Source organism: Aptenodytes forsteri, unplaced genomic scaffold (assembly GCF_000699145.1).
Source record: "Aptenodytes forsteri isolate BGI_AS27 unplaced genomic scaffold, ASM69914v1 Scaffold290, whole genome shotgun sequence".
Lineage (NCBI taxonomy): Eukaryota > Metazoa > Chordata > Aves > Sphenisciformes > Spheniscidae > Aptenodytes > Aptenodytes forsteri.
In genome coordinates, this window is record NW_008795244.1 from 349,680 (window position 1) to 371,705 (window position 22,026).

The 22,026-nt window shown below is 38.7% G+C and overlaps 1 protein-coding gene across 1 annotated transcript in view; it reads left to right on the forward strand.

Moving 5' to 3' along the window:
* The window catches only part of LEPR (leptin receptor), a 34,831-nt gene that overhangs the window by 4,377 nt on the left and 8,428 nt on the right, over positions 1 to 22,026 (forward strand). The window contains exons 3-13 of the mRNA XM_009278731.1: positions 541 to 658; positions 7,450 to 7,655; positions 9,260 to 9,405; positions 10,099 to 10,243; positions 12,838 to 13,134; positions 13,308 to 13,425; positions 16,463 to 16,662; positions 18,736 to 18,884; positions 19,131 to 19,287; positions 19,378 to 19,460; positions 20,945 to 21,161. Coding sequence (XP_009277006.1) covers positions 541 to 658; positions 7,450 to 7,655; positions 9,260 to 9,405; positions 10,099 to 10,243; positions 12,838 to 13,134; positions 13,308 to 13,425; positions 16,463 to 16,662; positions 18,736 to 18,884; positions 19,131 to 19,287; positions 19,378 to 19,460; positions 20,945 to 21,161 — 1,836 coding nt within the window. The remainder of the gene's footprint in view (positions 1 to 540; positions 659 to 7,449; positions 7,656 to 9,259; positions 9,406 to 10,098; positions 10,244 to 12,837; positions 13,135 to 13,307; positions 13,426 to 16,462; positions 16,663 to 18,735; positions 18,885 to 19,130; positions 19,288 to 19,377; positions 19,461 to 20,944; positions 21,162 to 22,026) is intronic.

Below are 22,026 nucleotides of genomic sequence, written 5' to 3' on the forward strand. Positions count from 1 at the left end.
GTACTGGAAGGCTGCTATAAGGTCTCCCCGGAGCCCTCTCTTCTCCAGGCTGAACAACCCCAGCCCTCTCAGCCTGTCTACATAGGAGAGGTGCTCCAGCCCTCTGATCATCTTTGTGGCCCTCCTCTGGACTCGCTCCAACAAGTCCATGTCCTTCTGATGTTGGGGGCCCCAGAGCTGAACGCAGTACTCAAGGTGGGGTCTCACGAGAGCGGAGTAGAGGGGCAGAATCACCTCCCTTGACCTGCTGGTCATGCTTGTTTTGATGCAGCCCAGGATACGGTTGGCTTTCTGGGCTGCAAGCGCACATTGCCGGGTCATGTTGAGCTTGAGTATCACACAGGTTGTTAGCCTTCTAAGTGTTGCCCAATTCAGCAAGGATTATTCATAAACATTTGCACACTTGGGGTCCAGCCTCACCTTCATGAATATCTGTTACTTGTCCTCTCTTTGTGAGTGAATTCTTTCCTGGCTCTTCAGGTTTTGTTTTGTTTTGTTTTAATATAGTTCAGAAATGTTTAATACCTTTATTTTGTTTAGATTCAAATTGGAACATTGAATGTTGGATTAAAGGCAAGCTGGACCTGTTAGTTTGTAGCCTGCGGTTTTTGAAGTTGTACTTGAGAGCTGACTTGAAGGTTAATCTTTTGTATGCTGTGTAAGTACAGACTCTGTTAAATTTGTCACTGTTAGCATTAGAAATCTGAAAGCATTTTCTAAAACATCAGCACTGGCCTCTCAAGCTTGCAACACAGTGGTGGCATTAGCTTTGCAAGCAGATGACACGTTATGTACCTTTGTCCAAGATTACTTTTAGATAAGACAATATGGAAAGTTTATGTTTCTGTCTTTGAATGAGAAACAGTTGGAATGGACAGTCCCCCTCCTCTGTCCTTTCCACGTTTCTTAAAATGCTTTAATGAAATCAGTGTTGACTTGCTAAAACATCTTTGCTTTTACAGTTGCTTAATTTTAAAGCTGCAATCTTGGTTCTGCCTTTTTTTATGCTTTTGACCATAATGTTCTCTCTCTTGAAGTAATTATGTTACTTAACATTTAATACAATGCCAAATGCTACTCTAATCACTTTGTTGCCTCTGAGAGGCACCCACCTCTGCAGTTGCCACTGTGGTAAATACTCCCTGGAATGGTAATAGATGGTAATCTTACTGACTGTGGGCTGAGTAGGTCTTGTATACATGACCTGCCCGATTTGATCATAAAAAGATCTATTTGATTCCACTTCCGAAACCACACTGATTACTGACAGATTGGAAGGAATGGCATGAACACACAGACTTAATTTCCTTAGGAAACTGGCTAAACATAAATAATTGAATTAGCTGAATTTACAGGTGACGACTTCTACTTAAAAAGCCAGAACTGCATGACAGGTACCACTTGCCACAAATTATTCCTGTAGTCAGGGTATAAAGCAAGTGTATTATCTGGTAATAAATATGGTTGTTTAGTTGACATAATACTTTAAAACTGAAATCAGATTTTGAGTGGGTTCCCATTTCCAGTGTTCCTCATGACTTTGATTTCTGAAATACTACTACATGTGTGTTTGTGGGAGAAGTAGATCTGCATTTGCCTCTGTTCCATCCAGTCTCAACTGCAATAGAAAAATCTTTGCCAGTAATCCTAGTGTAGTAATCTCTATATTGAATTTTTTTGGTATGCCTAACATCCGTGGAACAACAGATTCAAGTCCCCGCTGGGGTGAAGAGGTTCTTGTATTATGAAGGGAATTCAGTAAGTGTTATGCAATTTATGAGAGCAGGCACTATAGACTCACTAGAGTCCTTGTGGCATTTCTGTATTTGATTACTCTTCACTGCAAAGGCGAGATGCAGTGCAGTCCCTGACATTGGAGAACTGGTTTCACTCCCCAGATTTCATATTAATATTTTTCTTTTAGGGTCCCTATGTTCTTGGGGACAGCTAGCAAAGCATTTCAGATTTTGGTAAGGTGACAGCTTTCCCTGTTGGCTTGCTGATACCTTAACATTTTATTCACATGAGCCAAAATACCTTGAAAACATTCCCAGTTTTAAAAATATGCATTCCTGGCATGTGTTACTCCCTGGGAGTCTGGAGATCAAGCCAGAATTCTCACATATAGGACAGGCAACGTACAAAAATAATGACTTAGAAGAATCTACAACAAAAAAGATTTTTCAGCATTAAATTTTTTTCAGCATTAAAGAAGTATCATCTTATTTTATACATCCACAGTTTGCCTGCTTGTAAATGATACGAAGTTACTTTGAATAGAAAATGTTTTGTTCTGTCCAAAACAGTGTTATGACAGTATTCAGTAAGAGGCTCAAGCAAGGGTAGCGATAGGGCTTTTACCTTCCCTAGCAGTATGTTTTTGGGAGGGGAAAGATTATTCTGAAACTTAATTAGACAAATTAGGTTAATTGTCTACCAAAAGTGAATGATCTTTCCAGTTGTATGTATTCTAGGAATGCTGTAAACCCTGATGGTTAATTACATTAACTGGAATCACTTAGCCTTAGGGATCCTTTCATAGTGACACAGATGAATGCTCCCAGTTTAATTTTGAGCACAGATTATAATTTGCCCTTTCAGCAGATGGTGATGTATAGGGTGTACTCATATTTCTGACCTATTTGAAGTACCCGTGAGGTACTCCTTTAGTTGTGGGCCTAGTCTTGCATGTTTTTAAGGATAAATCATGCAATTTACCTCAAGACTGGTGGCTTAGTTAAGTGCATCAGTTATACATTGAGCCTTCTTCAGCTGGAGAACATTAACCTTTCATTAGAGACTTATCCTCTCATGAGCTAGGCAGCCATCAGATGTTCTGCAGTTTAATGGGGCAGCTTGTTCAAATAAGTATTGTCCTAGAGCTACTATATATCAAATACATTGAGATGTAATTATTGAAAATCCTTTGAACCCCAGACAGCTTTGCTCCATCAATTCCTAATAAAGGTAACGCTTGCACAAACACAGTATATAGAAATATTGAAAGCAGCGTTACAATGGTGACCTTATTTCTGATATGCCTCAACATATCTACCTAGATGTGATGTTGTACCTTTCCTGAAATTAGAGGAATTGTAGAAGTTCATGTATTTCTTTGTAAAACAATTTTGACCTTTTGTTTTCAGTTAGGCGTTCCAGCTGCAAGAAGTTGATTGAAATTCAGTAAAGACATTCTGCAGTTTCTAACTTAAAGTCTAAAAGTTCACCACGGGGCCACAGATTAATTTAGCATAAGTAATAACACCTTCTGAAGTATGGTTGAGTTGTGCACCAAAATACAAACCATTTAAGAGGTGTTAACTTAAGGTGCTGACGAAAAGAACTATCTGTGCACAACTGAAAAGTGCAGTGCTTGGAGTAGAAAAGAAAAGCAAGCCTTGGACACATGCCCTTGTTGCAATGTTAATTACTTCTGTGGTTCAGGGCATGCAGTATTTATTTTTTTTCCCTGTTCTGCAGTGTCTTATGCTTTAGTCCCATGTTTCCAGCTTAAAAGTCACATTGCCTTTGCACATTCTCCCTCCCTTCTCTGCCAGCCGTTAAAACTTAAGTCCAGTTCACTAGTTTTCTGTTGAATCTCAGAGGTGGGCTCTGGTAATCCATTCACAGAAGTTCATATGCTTAGTACCTATCTGGTTTTTGCTTACCTGTCTGTGCCAAGACAAATCTTTCCCATTCCAGCAGCCAGCACTATAAAACTGAATGGGGACATAGTATATACTCATGTATTTTATAATATATGTCTTTCCTTTCTGTCTTTCCTTCCCCTCACCACAATTTGGATCTGGCTTAGATCTGATCACTGTTGCATGATGTAAAGTGCTTGTTGAACCAGGATTTATAGCTTCTCTCAGTGTGCTGCAAGTCTGATGGAAAACTCCAGTTTTTAATAGCCCGTTGCTTGTTTTAAGTTTACCAAAAATTTCTCCTCTCATTCTACTGAATGAAGGCACTGACCTCTCCTGAACTTGTGAGGGCTTTATAAGCATAAGCTCCTCTACAATATCTACATAAGCTCCTAAGTCAATATCTACAGTTTAGGAACAATGGTTATTCTGTGACTGGATCCACCTGCAGCCAAACAAGATGACAGGCTGCTCATGCAATCCCAGGCTGCCGCAGTTCTCCAAAATACTTTGGCTTTCTGTTGCTTTGCTTGTAATCAGGTCTCATACATTTAGCCCAGGCTTGGCAATTTGGAATAAGTTGATGTGGGGGTACCTCATGATCATGTCCTCCATTGATCTATTCTCTTATCCCAAAATCAATTTTGTGAGATAGTCCCTGTGTCTTGCCAGTTTGTGGAAATGCAAAGATCGTTATCCTGTTTCTTAGTATCTCTATACCTTCCTCTGGGAGCAGACCTGGCACCTGATAACATAGCTTGGTCTTTCCCCTTGCTTTGCGCTGGTTCCCTGCAGAGGTAGTGAGCTGTAAGAGAAGTCTACAGCATAGAAGTGAAATACTGGTAGTTCTCTGTCACAAGAGGTAGAAGACCTGCCTGGCATAGACCCACAGGGTTTTCCTCCAGTTACCCTTGCATTCCTACACACAGCATCTTATACAGTAAACAAATGAAAAGGTTTGTGTGGTGGGAGCAGGGAGGAATAACAATCCATGCCTGTTTACTCCCAAATAAGTGGCCTTTGAAACACAATACTGGCACAACACAACATGGGGAGGAGCTCTCTAGCATTTTTTTCCCCTGTACGAGAGTGAATTAAAGACACAGTTTGATGAAAAGACTACATTCTTATGGATTGATTGTGGGTTTTTTGAGACTAATAAAATCTGTGAGCAATAATACAAGGCAGGGAAACTTAAACGAAAATTCTGCGAAGTCTTTGAAAGGAAATTCAGGAGAAAGAGGTGGAGCCACAACTATAAAAACAAAAATATTCCAAGTAATTTAAAAGCTGTATGTCTGCCAGATACCATCAGCATAAGGTTCCATAATTCTTGTGTCCTAAAGTCTATGAGTCCTGGTAAAAATTATTTTAGGAATGTCAGTATTGACTGACTGTAGCACTAATAAATGTAAACTACATATTCATATGAACCTGCATAGCTTATGGGGTCATTACTGCAGAGTAGAGGTGCTATGAGGGCATAGTGTTACTGAAAATCCTTGTGTTACCAGCTTCAAAGAGTATCCTAAAAACAAGGTGGGTCCATAATGTATGTGTGTTGATCAGTGAACTATGAGAGGAGTGGGGCCCCAATTCAAGGAGATCCATGTGTGTACATTGTGGGTTTCCTTGCAGTCCCAGTCGGCATGATTTGCATGTGCTTTTCCCCATAATTCATCAGCCCTTTGTTCACTTCCAACCTCTCCTCGGTTTTTGACCTTTTCTTTTTTAAGTAGGGCAGATTATGGTAACGACATCGGTGAACCATGCCCATTTCCCCTGTGTTCTACAGTCAATTAAATGTACTAGATACCAAATTGACTAAAACCAAAAAACAGCAGAAAATCTTGTCCTTTCTTGTCCTCCAATGTAGAGTTCTCTGCCCTCCCTGAATTCCAGTGTTACAAGGAGTCATACCAACTGTAAAACTATTTAAAACTTTTACAGAAAGGTTCTTATTCTATTAACTTCAATTCCTTTCTCTGAATTAGTAAAACAAAACCCTTACTATACAGAAATAATTCCAAAATTATTTCAGAACAATTCAAAACATAAGCTTCTTTTGTAAGGATGAAATGTCAAAAGCAGAAAAGAATCCAGAATGGTTTAACTGTCAGGATTTGTCTTGGCTTTACTGCTGTGAGAAGTCTGGCCACAAAGTATTCACACTATTAAATTTGCTACCTTAAAGAGGCCTGCGTCACTGAATACCTGCAGTACACCATAAACATGTATCTCTGTCGGAAAGAGCCTAAAGAATATCTGTGGAATACAAATGAGAATGAAGAATACTTTGGGAACTGCTAGTTGCTCTCAGAATAGAAGCAGCTTTGTGCCCACTTGTGTGGTATTTATTTCATAAATCAAGAATAGTTTGAATAAAGTCAATGGAGATTGAAAACGTATAAAAGAGTAATCATACACATGAGGATTGCTCTAAAATGCCTGTAAAACATACTTGAAAAGCATCTGTGTACTAATGTGTATATGGGAAATAGTATGGGTCTTCTTCGTGCTGCTGCTTGAAGTTGATCCAAGGAAAATTGTACATGTTTTAGAGATATAAACTAAATGTGACGGCCTGTATTTCAATATGAATGCGCATGTTCTTTTTGTATCCTATAAAACATTTGCTAGCATCAAGATACATAGTGCATGACTGCTTGTATCAGCATATGCTACTTTGTAATTTATTTCATTTAAAATGTATCGAAATAATATTATTAGAAAATCTGATTAAACTGTTTATGAAACATATATTATGCCTGTGCAGCTATTAGTTGTTAAAAACTTCAAAAGTTTATCTTAGACCATACAATTTTTGCAGTGGATTATGTAATCAAAAACTGTGTATGTTAAACTCTCAAGGAAGGAGTGTTAATAGAAAGAAAAAAAACCCAACAAAGGCAACCCCCCTCCCCCTTTGAAACTAAATCTGAACATTCAGTCAAAAATAGTCCCATGAGTTTTACTCTGAGAAGCAATAAAAGCAAAATGCAGTAAGTTACTTACTAAATACTTTCCGTGAGTCTGTCCAAGACAATAGTAGTAATGCGTGTGAGTAAATAATTTGCTTTCCTAGGAAACATCAGACTATCTAATAGACAAACACGCTGTGCATAAAGATAATTAAAGCTTTATCTTGGAATTAACTGCACAATGTTAAGACTTTTGGAGGACACAGCTGTCTTTTTTTTTTTTTTCCAAATACTGTAAGTTGTTGAAAATGAGTACTAAAATGTGTTCTGAATGGTGGAGTTCTTTAGCCTTTTGTTATTCCAGAACTTGTTTTTCACTTGACTAATTGCTTTTGATTATTATATTACTTGTAATGCTTAATTGTAGCAGAAGCCGGAAGGAATGTTAAATTGTTTAGATTTATTTCAGTGCCCCAGGAATAGGAATTAGAATGTAATCTCTATGGGGGTGGCAGAGAGCTGCCAATTAGTCCACTGTAAGGTAAACTAACTTTGTGTGCCTAAGAAGTATCTAGTAATAGTTACCATCAAGAATCAGAAACTAGTCTAAACTACAGGTATCATCTAGTATTGTAACACATTTGTTTTAAAGTCAAACCTTAGGAATACTTTTCATGATGTCATCTTAACTACTTTACTTGGAAACCATTTAAAAAGGGAGAAGCAGCAAAGTAAAAGCAATTGGTTACAATTACTGCTTTTCTTACTTTTCTCATTAACTTTTTTTTTTTGTATGTCCAGATGGACAAACCTCCTCTATTGAGATAGAGTATAGAAATAAATACTGTTTTTTTGTTTTATGTTTGTTTTTTTCCTTGTAGATCAGAGTTTTCACTGGGAGATGTATCTACGAGCTCTCTAAAGGGGACTGTCATGGTTGCTCAGTGTGACTGTAGTGAGTATGATAAGTGTGAGTGCTGTGTGCCTTCTCTGAGACTCAACTACACTTACATCATGTGGCTGAAGATGATGATTGGTGAAACACCTCTATGGTCACCTTTGATGTCAGTCAATCCCATAGCCATAGGTAAGCCTGATCAATATTTTAAACCTTTTTTTAACGGAGAACGAGAGCAGGATGTCTCTTCTGGAGAAGGAGGGCACAAACAGAACAGGAAAAGGCTTCCTGGTGCTGTCTCACTTGCTCAGGGTGGTGCTGTACACGTTTCTTAGCCGCCTAATGCCTGTCTGGGCTCTAGTACAAAACCATACTGAGCAAAGGCCAGGCTGTCAACATACTTGATCTTTCATTTCTAATCAGGACCGCTGTGTGCCTGAGTCTGGGGCAGTGGTGGAGCTTATTTGTCGATGTTACTGAGGGCTTAAAGTAAAAAGTGAGGGGAAAAAAAGCTGTTCCTAAAGCTAGTTAGGAAATAAAACTACCTCTTCTTTCAAGCAGCTCTGTTGTCCTGATGCTTTCTTCCTTACACATACAGTTTCAGCATTTTCCAAGTGGGAAAACATTCCTCTGTATTTAATCAAGTTAAAACCATACTGACATTATGGATTTGATATGTGTTGCTCTCCAATATGCTCAGTTATTGCAGACCTTGGCAAATTTCAAAAAGTCAGGGACTCTGTTAGCTGTGAGGAAAAAAAATAAAAGTTTTATAAACTACTTCTTAAACTGATGTGCTTTTCAGACAGAATAAGTTAAAAGTCTCTGGGTGGGCTAGTTTTGAAGATGAGAGGTTGCATTTATCATCATGCTGCTTTTAAATTATGCTACAGGAAAAAATTAAAAATTCAGACTTGCATCTGCCAGTGTTTAAAATGGCATAATTAGTTTGTTCTGCTTGGTGAAGTATATTTTAAAAATGCATAATATTAGTATATGTTCTGCCAAGATTTAGCTCTATTAAAAATTATTTTGAAAGTAAAGCTATGAATACTTGTGTAACGTAGAGTTGTACTTGCTTATAGATGATATCAGTAGAACAGGTGGCATCAGTAGAACAGACATCATTTGTATTGTAAGAGTCACAAAAGCGTGATGTAGAATTCACTGACTTTTGTTTTAAAAGCTATGCCTTTTTCTGAGGAAGAGTGAGTGTAATCCTAATCATCATTATAAATTGCCCATCCACTTCCCTCTCCAGAGAGTTCTCTTCATCCTTGTGGGAAATTTCTGAAACGCTCCATTACTTTGCCCTAATGTAGCTCTCCTGAAGACCTTCTTTCATAGCCATAATCACTGTAGAAGGGATGGGAATATTCAGAAATTCTTTGTGTACAGTATGAGGATGTTATCTCCTATCTCTTAAGGAGCTGAGCTAATTGCTTTGCTCAGCATTCCCATCCCTCTCAGTCCCCTTTTCAGCAAAACAGGTAAGTTAGTGCTTTGGTTACTGGAGAGAATCATGGCCCAAGGCAAGAAATTAATGTAGTTTTAAGGCAAATGTTAGGTCAAACAGCATGTCCTGATAACTAACTATGTAACAGTGCCAGGGTGCACTTTTCCAGTGATACTACACAATGTTAGTCTGTCATACACTAGCTGTAGAGCAGCTCTGGAAAGCTGAGTTTAAAGAAAAAGCATGAAAGAGACTTCTGAGTCGGTAAAAATCCATTACTGCCAGGAGTCACAGGCAATAAGGTTAGTGGTAAACTTGTCAATTAATTTGTCCGCAGTAAAGCCTGAACCTCCTTTGAACTTGCATCTGGAAATGACAGAGAAAGGTCAAGTGAGAATCTGTTGGTCTGACCCTGTGCTGATGCCATACCCACTTCAGTATGAAGTGAAGATCTCTGCAAATTCAGGTCAAAATGGCTGGCAGGTGAGTCAGCTCTGCTTGCTTGGTTTTACGATGGAGCGGTGCAGGTCGGTGGGTCTTTTCCAGAGCTCAGGATTTCTTACCACCCTCCTTGTCCTTGGGCAAGGTGGGCTGAGCAACATGGCTGGTCTGGTGGAGCTGGGCATGGCACACTGGTTTCTCCTGAGCTGGTGTGTCCAGCAGACCCTGGTAAACATCAACAGAGTGTAGTAGAGCTGGCAAGCTGGACTTTATGTCTGTTAAGCTAGGAGAGCCACCACACAATGATGAAAGACCCGTCTCCTGTTGGGTCTTAAAAACAAACTCACATCTTTCTTTTTGGATGAAATGCTAGATTCTGTGAAGTCTACAGGCAAAGCGCTTTCCTTTCAGCAAACCCCAAATTCCATGATACATGCATATATGTTTAATATTTGTAGCTTTTATTAGTGATTTGCTTTTTCTGTTGCTCCCACGCAACTGGCTCTGGAATAAAAAGCAGCTGTTAATTCACAGTCCGTAATGAAATAACGTGTTTTCCACAGAGGTATGCAACCTCTACCATATTCAAATTTACAGTAAATTTAAAGAAGAAAGCTTTTTTTACCCAACTTGCTACCTAAAAACTACTCTCTAGACTATTTGTTTTCATTCCCTCTGTCTCTTTCTTTTTCCTGTTTCATTATACAACAATAATGGCTTCTGATAATCCAACAGATGGTTCAAGTTGCTCTAGAAACCTCACTGGCCATAGACAATACCCTACTTGATTCTTCATACTTAGTTCAAGTGCGGTGCAGGAATCATCATGGTCCAGGGTTCTGGAGTGACTGGAGCACACCGTATAATCTCAACTTGGGAGGTAGGTCACGTGCAGTCACTTATGTGCAGTAAATAGACTTTTGGAAAAGAACAGATTTCCCAGTTTGGTTTGTTTTGTGGAATGAATATTTGAAAGCATGTGTTATCTAGGGAGGTACAGTATGCATGAGTTGGGCTGAAAATCCTGTGGAAGTTCATTCCCCTTCTGCTTCTCTTTCTGCATGGCTTTGCCTGAGATTCTGCTCTTTCCTTTGTACAAGACTTGCATTTAAAGAGTTCTGGACTAATGTATGTAGACTGCACAGTCAGCTCCATGACACCTCCTTGTCTGGCCCTGTTGCTTGCTCACCAAGCACCTGTTCAGACCCAGAAAAAGCTCTTTTTCTGAGAGTTTTTCCATTTCAAAAGACAGTTGGCAGCGTTTAACCTCTACTCAATACAAGATTTTTCTTCTAATGTTTTCTCTAACTTTTAGTTTAGTATGAGGCTTTGTAGCTGAACTGAAAGCGTAGAACACAGTCATGTCACACATGGTCAGAGTATATAGGAAGGGAAAGAAATTTTGTTTGGCAAATCCTTGGTCAGTTATCAGGATTGTGAATTCGCTTTGCAGATTGAGCTGTTTTGGGTCAGCCTAAAGATTTCAGGATTTTTTGCATTGTATTTTTCCATGCTCTGCTTATGATTAACTGGAAATGTTTTGGTCTGTGTTGTCACAGGTATCCTCTGAACTATTACATGACAATACTAGTGCTTTACCTAGGCGCTTACATGTACACCTGCTTACTGTATGCTAAATAGTGGGATGTATGTGCTTAAATCAAGTACCAAGGAAATAACTAAACTTTGCAGAAGGAGCTCTCTTCCAAGAAAGCTGAAAATACACAGACCCTCGTGGCAATTGAGCATGAAACACGGGATGCCTGATTATATGACTAGAGGCCTAACTGGCCCTTAGTCTTTTGGATTTATATCTCTCTATATATAAAAATAAAAAAAAAAAGTGTGTGTGTGCATATATATAGAGAACTATATAGCTTTGAGAATTTTTTGAGGGTAAATACATGTTCTCTCTTACATATGCATATACTGATATTTTCGGAAAGGGTTTATGAGTGTATTGAGAAATATGGATGTAAAAGAGGTGCAATAGATACTGTTAGATTATTTTTTATTAATCCTGTTATGGGCTATGTAATTGTATTAAACATATATCTCATCAGCAAAATAATCCCGTTGTGAGAAACCTGATGGCAGCATAGAGGGATTAATTTCTTCACTGCAGGAAGCTCAAATTGGCATATGGCCTCCAATGGCCAAAGATAGGATGAGCCAATGGAGGAACAGTGGAGCGTGCAGCACAGCTGGGAGCAGCGAAGCAGCTGGTAACAGGAACGCTGCCTTGCATTCACGGAGGCACATTAACACCGGAAGAGTAAATACTGAAATCAGGCAGTTATATTTTCGTACATTCATGTTCTGATTTATATTTAATATGAAAGTCTTTGACAATGACAATATTGTAGGTCTGCTCTACTACCTGAGAAGGCCTGTATTTTGGAAAAATCCTAAAAATATCTGACGTGGTTCCTGAACTGTGGAAAGCAAACCTGATCTTTTTAAGGATTTTCATGCTGGCTTTGTTGACCTCTGGCAAACTCTTCCTTTTTGGCAGGTGTATAGCACCTGTAGCTTCCGTAAGTACCTGACCAATTGAGGCTGAGCTTATGCATTTTTACATGCTTTGCAAATTCAGTGTGTTTATGCCTAGGTCAGTTACTTACTGTATCCCTGCTACCATTTGGAATTAACTACACTGCTGAGATTGTAAACAAGTTTTTGAGACATTAATCTCCTGCTGCCTTCAATAGGAGCAGGATTAGTAACTACTGGAAAGCTTGATTATTTTTTTTAAGTTTTTTTAAATTTTTTTTTTTCAACCTGCCCTCCCCCTATTCTGAATAGCCATTCTCTCAAAATATGTATTTCAGTATTACAGTAATGCTTCAGCTAGCAAACGATTTCAACATCCTTGCAGGGTTCAAAGGGTTAGATTTATTTTTTTTTCCAAACCCGAACATCTCTATTCTCTTACTTGGGTCTTCTCTCACTTTTACTTGAGGACAATTTTACAATTTTAAAATTTGTGGTGTATGTCTTTGTGAGTTGAGTTACAGAAGCTAAGCCTTTCTAGGTTGCAAGTGCTTGCTGCAATATTTAAATAAGCTGACCTGTTGCCTTAAAAAAGTGGGCTGAGTAAAAAGCAGCAGTGTTAATCTAGTTTCCCAAGATTTAATTTACAGGAACCCGTATGATTCCTTGTTTCCCTTGTGCTGCTGTGTATTGCTTTCACTGTACCCTCCAGTGATTTTTCTGCTCATTTAATTCCTGTTTGCCTAGGGATATTAAAGATTATTTTTACCAGAATTGACAAACATCAGTTATGGGGGGAGACAGTCAAGGGCTCATTTCTGCCCCTCTCCCCTATAGTCATTAATAGTAATTAAGAAGTAGGAAATTTAGAAATGCAACTGGATGATAATAATATTCTATTGACATATGCTTTTATATTTTTTTTGTTCAGATTCTAATCTCAATGGATTTTTTTTTTCCTTTTTTTCCCCTTCTGTGTAGCTGAAGTCCTGTACTTCCCTCCTAAGATACTGACCAGTGTTGGTTCTAACGTTTCCTTTTATTGCATCTATAAAAACAAAACCAAGATTGTGGTGTCCAAGAAGATTGTTTGGTGGCTGAATTTAGCAGAAGAAATCCCAGAAAGTCAGTATACGCTTGTGAATGATCGCGTAAGCAAAGTTACTCTTTTCAACTTGAAAGCAACAAAACCTAGAGGAAATTTCTTCTATAACGCATTGTACTGTTGTCATCAAAATAGGGAATGTCATCATAGATACGCTGAATTATATGTAGTAGGTAAGACTCCAGATGATTTTAAATTACAATTTTGGTGCATTTTAATAGTAAGGTCAGAATATTTCCATTTTAAACTCCAGTTAGCTTTTATCGAGCAGTTATGACTTGTAATGCATGTTTTTTGTATAAACAATTATATCTTTATTAATAAACTTCCAATGTGTTTTAATTAGATGTGAATATCAATATCACATGTGAAACAGATGGGTACTTAACTAAAATGACTTGTAGATGGTCTGCAAACCCGAACACATTGCTTCTGGGGAGTTCCTTGCAGTTAAGATACTACAGGTACGTATAGCTTTTAATGCACTCTTTTATGTTTGGAAAGCATTGCTCTGGAAATACTATTACAGCAAAGAATTCTGAATAGATGTAGTTATAAAATGTGCTCAGTTTCTGTAAGCTGGACTTTTTCCCAACTGGAACTGCAGAATTATTAACTACATGTGCAGAAAGGGGACCATAGATAGACTCATAGAATCATTTAGGTTGGAAAAGACCTTTAAGATCATCGAGTCCAACCATTAACCTAACGCTGCCAAGTCCACCACTAAACCATGTCCCTAATACCTGAGTATGTAAAATGGAGTCTATTTACAACGTTCTTTAGCATTTGTAAAACCTGTAGATGCAGTTTGGAAGCCAGTTCTCTTAAAGTAGATGTGTTTGCTTGTATCAGTTATAAAAATTATTCTTCCAGTTGCTTGTATCTACAAATTGTAAGGAAATAAGGAAAAAAAAAAAACATTCACAGTGAGAGTGACTGAGCACTGGAGCAGTGGCCCAGAGAGGCTGTAGAATCTCTGTCCTTGGAGACTTTCAGATCTCAACCGGACAGAACCCTGGGCGACTTCATCTGACTTTGACTTTAACCCTGCTTTGAGTCGGAGGTAGGACTTGAGACCTCTTAAGGTCTCCATTCAATCTTCGATTTTTCTATAATTCTGTATCTTTTTTTCTATATACAGACAGTAGATAAAAATACAGGGATGGAATTTAATTCATTCCAGACGGAAAAAAATCTTGCTTATAAAGAGAGAATCAACTCTTAGCTCATAAAGGGCATATTGCTTTATGAAGGTAGCATCTTTGGTGGCTAGAGCAATTCTTAGTTTTCATGGTTTTGGTTAGGTGTTTTGGCCTAGCTTGTTTTCAGACGGTTTAATTTTGTCTGTCTTTTGGACAGAGCAGGAGAACTGGGGTGTGGTATGGAGCAAGCACATTATTGTTTGCAAAATACAAAACTGATTGTTAAATCAGCAGTATGATCATCCTTATCTTCATTCATGTGCACAAATAGTGCCTGTGAAAATATTGTTTTACCATGAAACTAAAAAATCCCTTTGAGTTACTAATATATTGAGCTTGAGAGTTTCCTAGAACTGTGTTAGTCTTTACATAAACAAGACAGACAGACAGACAACCCTTCCTGAGAAAAAAATATTTAGTTTTACTGCTTTGCTGGACTGGATGTGCAAAAGTTTTGGCAAACAAGCTTAAATCAGCCCTGAGGGCCTAATCCTTTGGAAAGCTGGACTGTCTTCTCTGTTGGAGGTGGATTGAAGTTTTGAACTATCAGAGTACCAAGGTGAATATTTCTCAGCATTTTGTGGACTAAAGTAATAGCTGGAATGCTTGAGATTTCAAGTGGAGGCTTTTAGGGCAGGATTAGTGACTATCTGACTGCTAAGGTAGGTTTTGTTTCGACTGTCTTCACAAATATGAATATAATGAGTGTCCTGCTGAGCAGGGAGCTTGAAATAAAAACCATGCTGCTCTTGCCATGTTTTTTATTCCCACTTTTTTACTGTTCAGGTTTAGCTAAAAATGTTGTTTTCTAATACAAAGTGTATTTGTACATTTGTTAGTGTTCCTGCTAGATCAAACAGTGAACGTTAATACAGACTGAAAATGCTTCCCAGATGCTAGTATTTTTTGTGATCTTTCTTTTTGTTCTTTTTTTTTTTGGTTTGCTAATAGTAAGGTCTGAAAGGGGGAGGGGTGGAAATCATGGGGGACCACATGAATGTACTGACTACCAAAAAGTTGAAGTATAAGATGTTTAAAATTTATAGTTATGAAAACACATTTGCATAAGATTCTATTGCATTTTGGGAACAAAAATACAAAATGAACTTGAATGTCTACAAGCTTGAAGCCAAATGAAATGGTCAGTTTTTTTAATTGCCCAAGCTTGATTGTAAGAGGCACCATAAATATGCTGGAGTTGCTAGTATTTACTAGACAAGTCCACAGGATGAAAACTGGAAGTTAGATGTGTTGCATCGACATCAGGCACGTCAGGTTTTCCAGGATCACACAGCTGTTCTTCTTAGTTACTGATGCAATCACATTTTACAGATGAAATCCAATGCTCTACAGTAATGTGGTGTGATAGCTTTGCTCTTGGTGTTTTGTTTTGGTTGGGTTGTTACTGTATCTTCCTCTACAGTCAGTGCTGCCAACAGAAACAGCACAGAAATGATCATCCTGTAAAAACAGCAAAGTTTAGCTGCTAAGCTAAACCTTCAAAGCACAAGGCAACAGTTTAATCAGTATTAGCTACGTTGACAGGAAGAGGAGAGATTCAGCTAAGTGTAACTTTTGTGGTTCAGTTGAATAACTAATACCCTGTCTGGCTGCTCTCACCACGAGTCTGAGCTGTGCAGAAGCTTAGGAGAAATTTGAAAAGTTCCCTTTCCATCACCGATAAGATGTCCGGTGCCATTTTATCCAGAGTCCATGTCTCCTCTCTTGTGTTGCCAGATGCGATACTGACTATATGTGGGATTTTAATACCACCCTCCAGAATTGATATTTTTATGCGATTTCCATCTCCTGGAGACTTCACTGTACATTTCTGATTGGTCCATGTGGCAGCTTTCCCCTGGACACCAGTTGGTATTTTGAAAGTCATATTCCTGGCTGGATTAATTTCTTGGCTGGAGATCTGCCTTGCTGTGTTTATTGCTAATACATACCACTCAAGTAACATGATTTATGAGTATTTGGAGATGTCTGCTCTTGTTGTACCTGTTTCTTCCTGTTGTTATTCTCTTATCAAAAGATTTTGCACTGGGGAGAGCCTTCATGTCCTACTTTTTTCAGGCTAAGAGCCAAAGCTTTAAGGAGTAACACTGCAGTGTTATTTATCCATTTAGTGCAGACTCAAGTTCAAGATCTGTCCAAATAATCGTAAAAAAACCCCAGATGGTTCCAGTGACACCATTTGTTTTAATTGCCTTCAGAGTTCTATTTTACTGATGCCATGAGCAGCTTATAGTCGCAATGTATTAACTGAATGGGTTTTTTTTTCTCTTTTAAGGAGCAGAATTTATTGTTCTGACTTTCCAAGTACTTCTCCAAAATCAGAGGTGAAAGAATGCTACTTGCAGAAGAATCATTCTTATGAGTGCACATTTCAGCCTATTTTTCTTTTATCTGGATATACCATGTGGATAGAGTTTAAGCACTTACTAGGAACGCTTGAATCCTCACCAACTTGTGTTGTTCCAGCAGATGTGGGTAGGTCAAGATTTGTGCACGTCTTTCTTCACTTGTGACCTTGGATTTCATTCCTTATATGGTGTAGGTAAAGTACTTCTTCATAGCATTTTAAATAAATTAGATGGTGGAAAGAACATAGAAACACAAGAACTTTGATATTGTCTTCTAAAAGACATTGGATTAAATGTTATTTCCATACATTTTGCTTGGCGCAGGAGCAGATTGTAACTGCAGCTAATACCTATAAAAGGAAACATCCAGTTTTGCATGTTTATCCTCTTGGGTGTTTTGCAAAGACATCTACAGAAAATGCAAGTATTATACTTAAAAAGGCAGTCTAATTTTTAAGATTCTTGGTTATCTAATTTTTCTGAAGTCTTCAATTAGTTGTTAAGTTTATACTTTGATACAGTGTTAGCACTATAGGTATTACTTACACAGTTATATATTCGTTTAAAATCATAGGGACTGTTCACGCTCTTGCATACTTTTGCAAAGTTTCTTTTGTGACACATAGAGCACTTACTTAATTTTGTATAAAAGCAAGAGGCAGGAACAGCATTAGAGTGTTTTCAAACACTGCAAAATGTGCAAAGCATGTCTTACCTGGTCTATGACTCAGCGTTCATTGGACCGTGTGTTCTTGGACACAAATATGAACATATGTAGAGAGAAAACATGGCAGCTTGGCCACAGAAGTGCTGCATGAAATAAAGCAGAATGAAATACATCTATTGTGTGTGTGGGGAAGGATGCATACAGAGAACATAAATTAAACCAAACTATCCTTTGCATTTCAAAGTTTAAATAGAGTAAGAAAAAAATGAACGTCACAGGAAGGAAAGGCAAAGTTCAGTGCATTATAGCTAAGTGGGGTATGGGAATTATCATTACTATTATTACTATTAATTTGGTGGCCTTGTGGTTTTCAAGGTTGCTCCTGTCTAGTTCAGAGAGGATTGTCTGTGCCTTTTTGAAAAGCAAGTTCACTGATTATCAGGGAACTATTGGCAGCCTCGGGCGTCAGAAAGGAGGGTGGTGTGAGGGATGGCGGGTAGGGATCCTGCACTTCTGCTGCTTAGACAATTTGCCAAGAGAACCTGGCACCTTGTCAGCATGGCAGCTGTAGTGTTAGTCTGTGTCGGGCACGCCTGTGCTCTTTGGTGAAAGGTGGTGGCTTTATACGATTCTGTCCAGTGAGGAATTCTAGCAGAAATTTAGAAGTCTGGTTTATTCAAGTCACCACTTTAAATAAAAAGCAATGAATAGAATTGACCTACACTGGATGAAAGGTGCTCTGTATCATAGTAAAACAAAACAGACTCATTCTAGCACCACCCAAAATTTAAAGCTTATTTCATTTTTTTGTTGTTTTCTCCTCACTCACCATCTGATTAGTCAAAACGAGTTTATTCTAACTTTGCTTTGTTAACAAACTAGGGCTTTGTGACATTCATGTTCAGTCTGCTGGAGCAGCTCAATTTTGGTGGAATTTCCTATTATTAAAATAAAAACTTAACATAATATTTCCATTAATCATTGCATAATGTCTGTCACTGTCCTTTATAGGAGCTGCCTTTCTGGGCCATGTGCGCCGCTACTTTCCGCAGTGGTGCACTCCGTTAGTGCCAGGCTATATCTTTTGCTGTTTGTACCAGGGGAGGTACCAGGTGCTAGCACCAATATAAGCTATTGTGGTTTAAATTAAAATGAAATGTACTGACACTTGCCCATGGATTTTCTTTTTTTTTTTTTTTTAATGTTTATTCTGTAAGAAACTTTGATATTTCAACTTAAGATTTTCTTTGGTGATTTTAGTTTGGGTCGGAATTGGAATGAATTTCCTGTTAGACAAACATTGCCTTTCTCAGTCAGCAATGCTTTTGTCTGCAGTGAGTGGACCAGCCAGCCTGGATTGGTGAATTGTTATGTTTGCATTATAGCCCAGCTTTACTTGGAGTAGCAGAGGCCACCATGTATTACCTGCCACCCTCAGGACAGAAGAAAGTAAACCATGATGATTGGATTTAATGAGAAATGTCAGTGCAGCCATTACAGTCGGGTTTTTTTTCTTTTCTTTCAATTTTCTAGTGAAGCCGCTTCCTCCCTCCAACGTTAAAGCAGAAATCACCAGGAATGTTGGGCTGCTGAATGTGACCTGGACAAACCCAGTATTTACAAACAATGATCTTAAATTTCAGATTCGGTATGCTGTGAACAGGGAAGAAATTACATGGGAGGTACTGTCTTTTTTAATCTAGATTGAAGCATGAATTGTTGCAGTGTTGTCATTTAGTGTGTTAGCTGGTTTTTGTGGAATTTGTGGCATGCAGTGAATCACGGTTATAAGCAATTGCATTATCTAGCAAAGGAATATTACTGATCAGGCCACTTTCTCATTGGATAAATTTTCAGGAATTTTGACTCGTAACAGATGCCTAAACAGCCTTTTGTTCTTACTCTAAATATTTTGACTTCTGTTACAGCTTTATGAAGTTTCAAATGCACCAAGATCAGCTGTGATAAAAGTTCAGAAACTTTGTGTTGAGTATGTTGTTCAGGTACGGTGCAGAGAACTGGATGGGTCAGGTTACTGGAGCAACTGGAGCAGATCAGCCTATACGCTTGTAAAAGATATCAAAGGTACATGTGCTTTCAGAGTGCACTCTGATGGTCTGTCCAGTTTCAGACTGAGGTGTGACACTGTTCTTTCAAAACTGTGTAATCTTGCAGCTCCCTTACAAGGCCCTGAATTTTGGAGAATTATTATTGAAGATCCGGCAAGGAGGCAGAAGAATGTTACGCTCCTGTGGAAGGTGAGAACAATTACATTTTGGTCTTTCACTTTGATCCAAAAACCATTGGTAGAATTGCCAAAAAGGGAGTATGATAAGCACATACTGCCCTGGGAGGCAACCTTGGGCCGTCGCTGTTTATGGGACTTCATATGCAAGGCACTTGGGATATGACGACTTTTGTGTTACTGCCTCTTGCTTGGCTAATACTAGAGGCAAGTAGAGGTTGCTGGTGAATATTGATTGTAATACTGTGATACAAGGTGAGATGGTTCTGCCTTCTTTGCTCAGTCAGCCTGTCTTGCACTTTACTCCCTTCTGTTGCTGTTACTTCCCCCCCCTCTGTTTTTATTCTCTGTAATCTCTCCTGCAGCTAGCTGGCACACGTCGACCTGATTTTTGTACCCTAATCATTACCAAGTTTATAGTAATGTAGTAGGACATAAACTTTCCTAGTGCTGTGTGATTGCTCTGGATGGTTGAGAGGTAGGTGAGGCTCAGCACAGACATACAGTGGCAACAGGCATGTTTCCAGACTTAGGAAGCTCGCAGGCCAGCCTTCTGAAGTGAGCTGATTTTTGTACCGTGGACCCATCTGAGGTTGCAGTCAAATTGTTCTTGCGTGGGTCTGGTTGCATGCGCTGCAGCCATGTTGAACTGCATGAGGGGCTGCATCGTAGCCGTGTGGAACATCCCATTATTCCTGAAGTCTTACAGTCCTCGCTACTTTAGGAGAGCCCTCAGATCTCTGGGCAGGCTGCAAGCTGCCTTGCCTTTGTGCAGAGACCAGACCTGCTGTCTGAGTTGTACTAATGCAGCTGAAGTATCAATGCTGTACGACATGTTCATGTCAGTCTACACTTTCAGTGTTAGTTATACAAATGCTGTGAAACAGAGACTTAAAATGCAGTTTGTTCTAATACTCAGAAAAAAGAATAACATGGAATCAAAGACTGTAAGTTATAATGAGAGCTGCAGTCTTCGGCTGCCAAGTTCTGCTGACCAAGATCTCTGAGCAGAATGTGCCACTGACTCCAAGACAGCTGCCTGTATAAACACCACTGCAACTGCATGTAAACTGGGCAAAGCTACGTTAAAAGGTTAATGCAGGACAGAGAAAAAAAGTACCTTAGTGACTGCCCGTTCCTGTTTGTCCATGTTTGGTATGCAAACAGTCATCTGTTCTGGTTTTTTCAATCCTGAAAAATACTAACATAAACCGGTGAGTTACTGTAGGAGTCTGCAAGTTTGTATTTCCTTGTGCCCCCTGCCCTCCCTTCACTGGAAAGATAGCAAGTAACTGTGTCAACTCTCAGAGAGAGAGACAGAAGAAATTAAGTCTTTAAATGGACTACAGTGCCTTTGCTAAAAGGACAGTAGCCAGTCTATAGAATGTCTTTATTGGGTCATGTTTTCTTAAAATTGGAACAGTGCCTTCTGCCCAAATGACATTTGCTTTTGAAATCAAAGACTGGGAAATTAATTAATGCCAATGTTTGCTGCAGCCACTGATGAAGAATCACTCATTGTGCAGTGTGAGCCGATACGTTATAAAGCATCAGACATCAGGAAACACCACGTGGTCAGAATATGTTGATAATGGCACTACCTGTTCATTTCCATGGACTGAACACACACACACCATTACAGTTTTAGCCATGAATTCAATGGGAGTTTCTTCAGTTAATTTTAATTTAACTCTATCACAGCAAATGAGCACAGGTAAGAACACCAATTAGTAACCATTTTGAGATGTGGAAGATGCTAGGAATCCTTGTGATGCTTTTGGACAAAGCTTTCTTTGTAATAAAATTCCCTTTGTGAGAATAAAAAATGGTTTATGATGGTATGTTCAGCTGTATATGGGAAACCGATTCTGTAGCTCACCAACAGAGCTATTTGAAAAATGAAATTTCCATAGCATGAAAATCTTAATGATCTTTGGGTTGGGAAAAGAGTTGTCTTTAACTGGGCTGTCTACCCTCCACTAACAGAATATAAAATAATGAATCAAAGAAAAATAAAATCTTACTGTAGAACTGATCTTTCATCTACTTTGTCTTGGGAACACCCAACATTCCTGTTAGGGAATGTTTTATTGTTTCCAAAATGAAATAGAGTCTTGTTTCTCTGGCTGCTCACCTGATGGGCTGCCAGAGTACATAGTTTTCAGAGGTTTGGCTGTACTTCCTAAACAGCCTCTTCGTTGATTCGGCTGCACTCTGCTTTATTAATAAAATAAAGGCTATTGCTTTTGAATACTTCACTTGTGTAACATTCATATGCAAATGCATGTTGTGGAAACATTACCAGACCATGGACCTTTACTGCTGTAATGCAAATTTTTAAAGCATTTTTATGGATAAAATTCTTTCTGACATTGTGTGTAAGCGTATTCTGGAAACCCTGTGGTTGCTAGCAGATGTAATGGGAAGCGTTTGTCCGACAGGATTGTTACCTTGGTGTATAACTTAGAGAGATTCAATAGGATTTAGCTTACAAGGCTCTCGATGCGTGCTTTACTAGCTAAATGTTGCCAGTTCAGCAGTTGTTGATAATTTTTTGGTTAAGGAGGTGCACGTGAGAA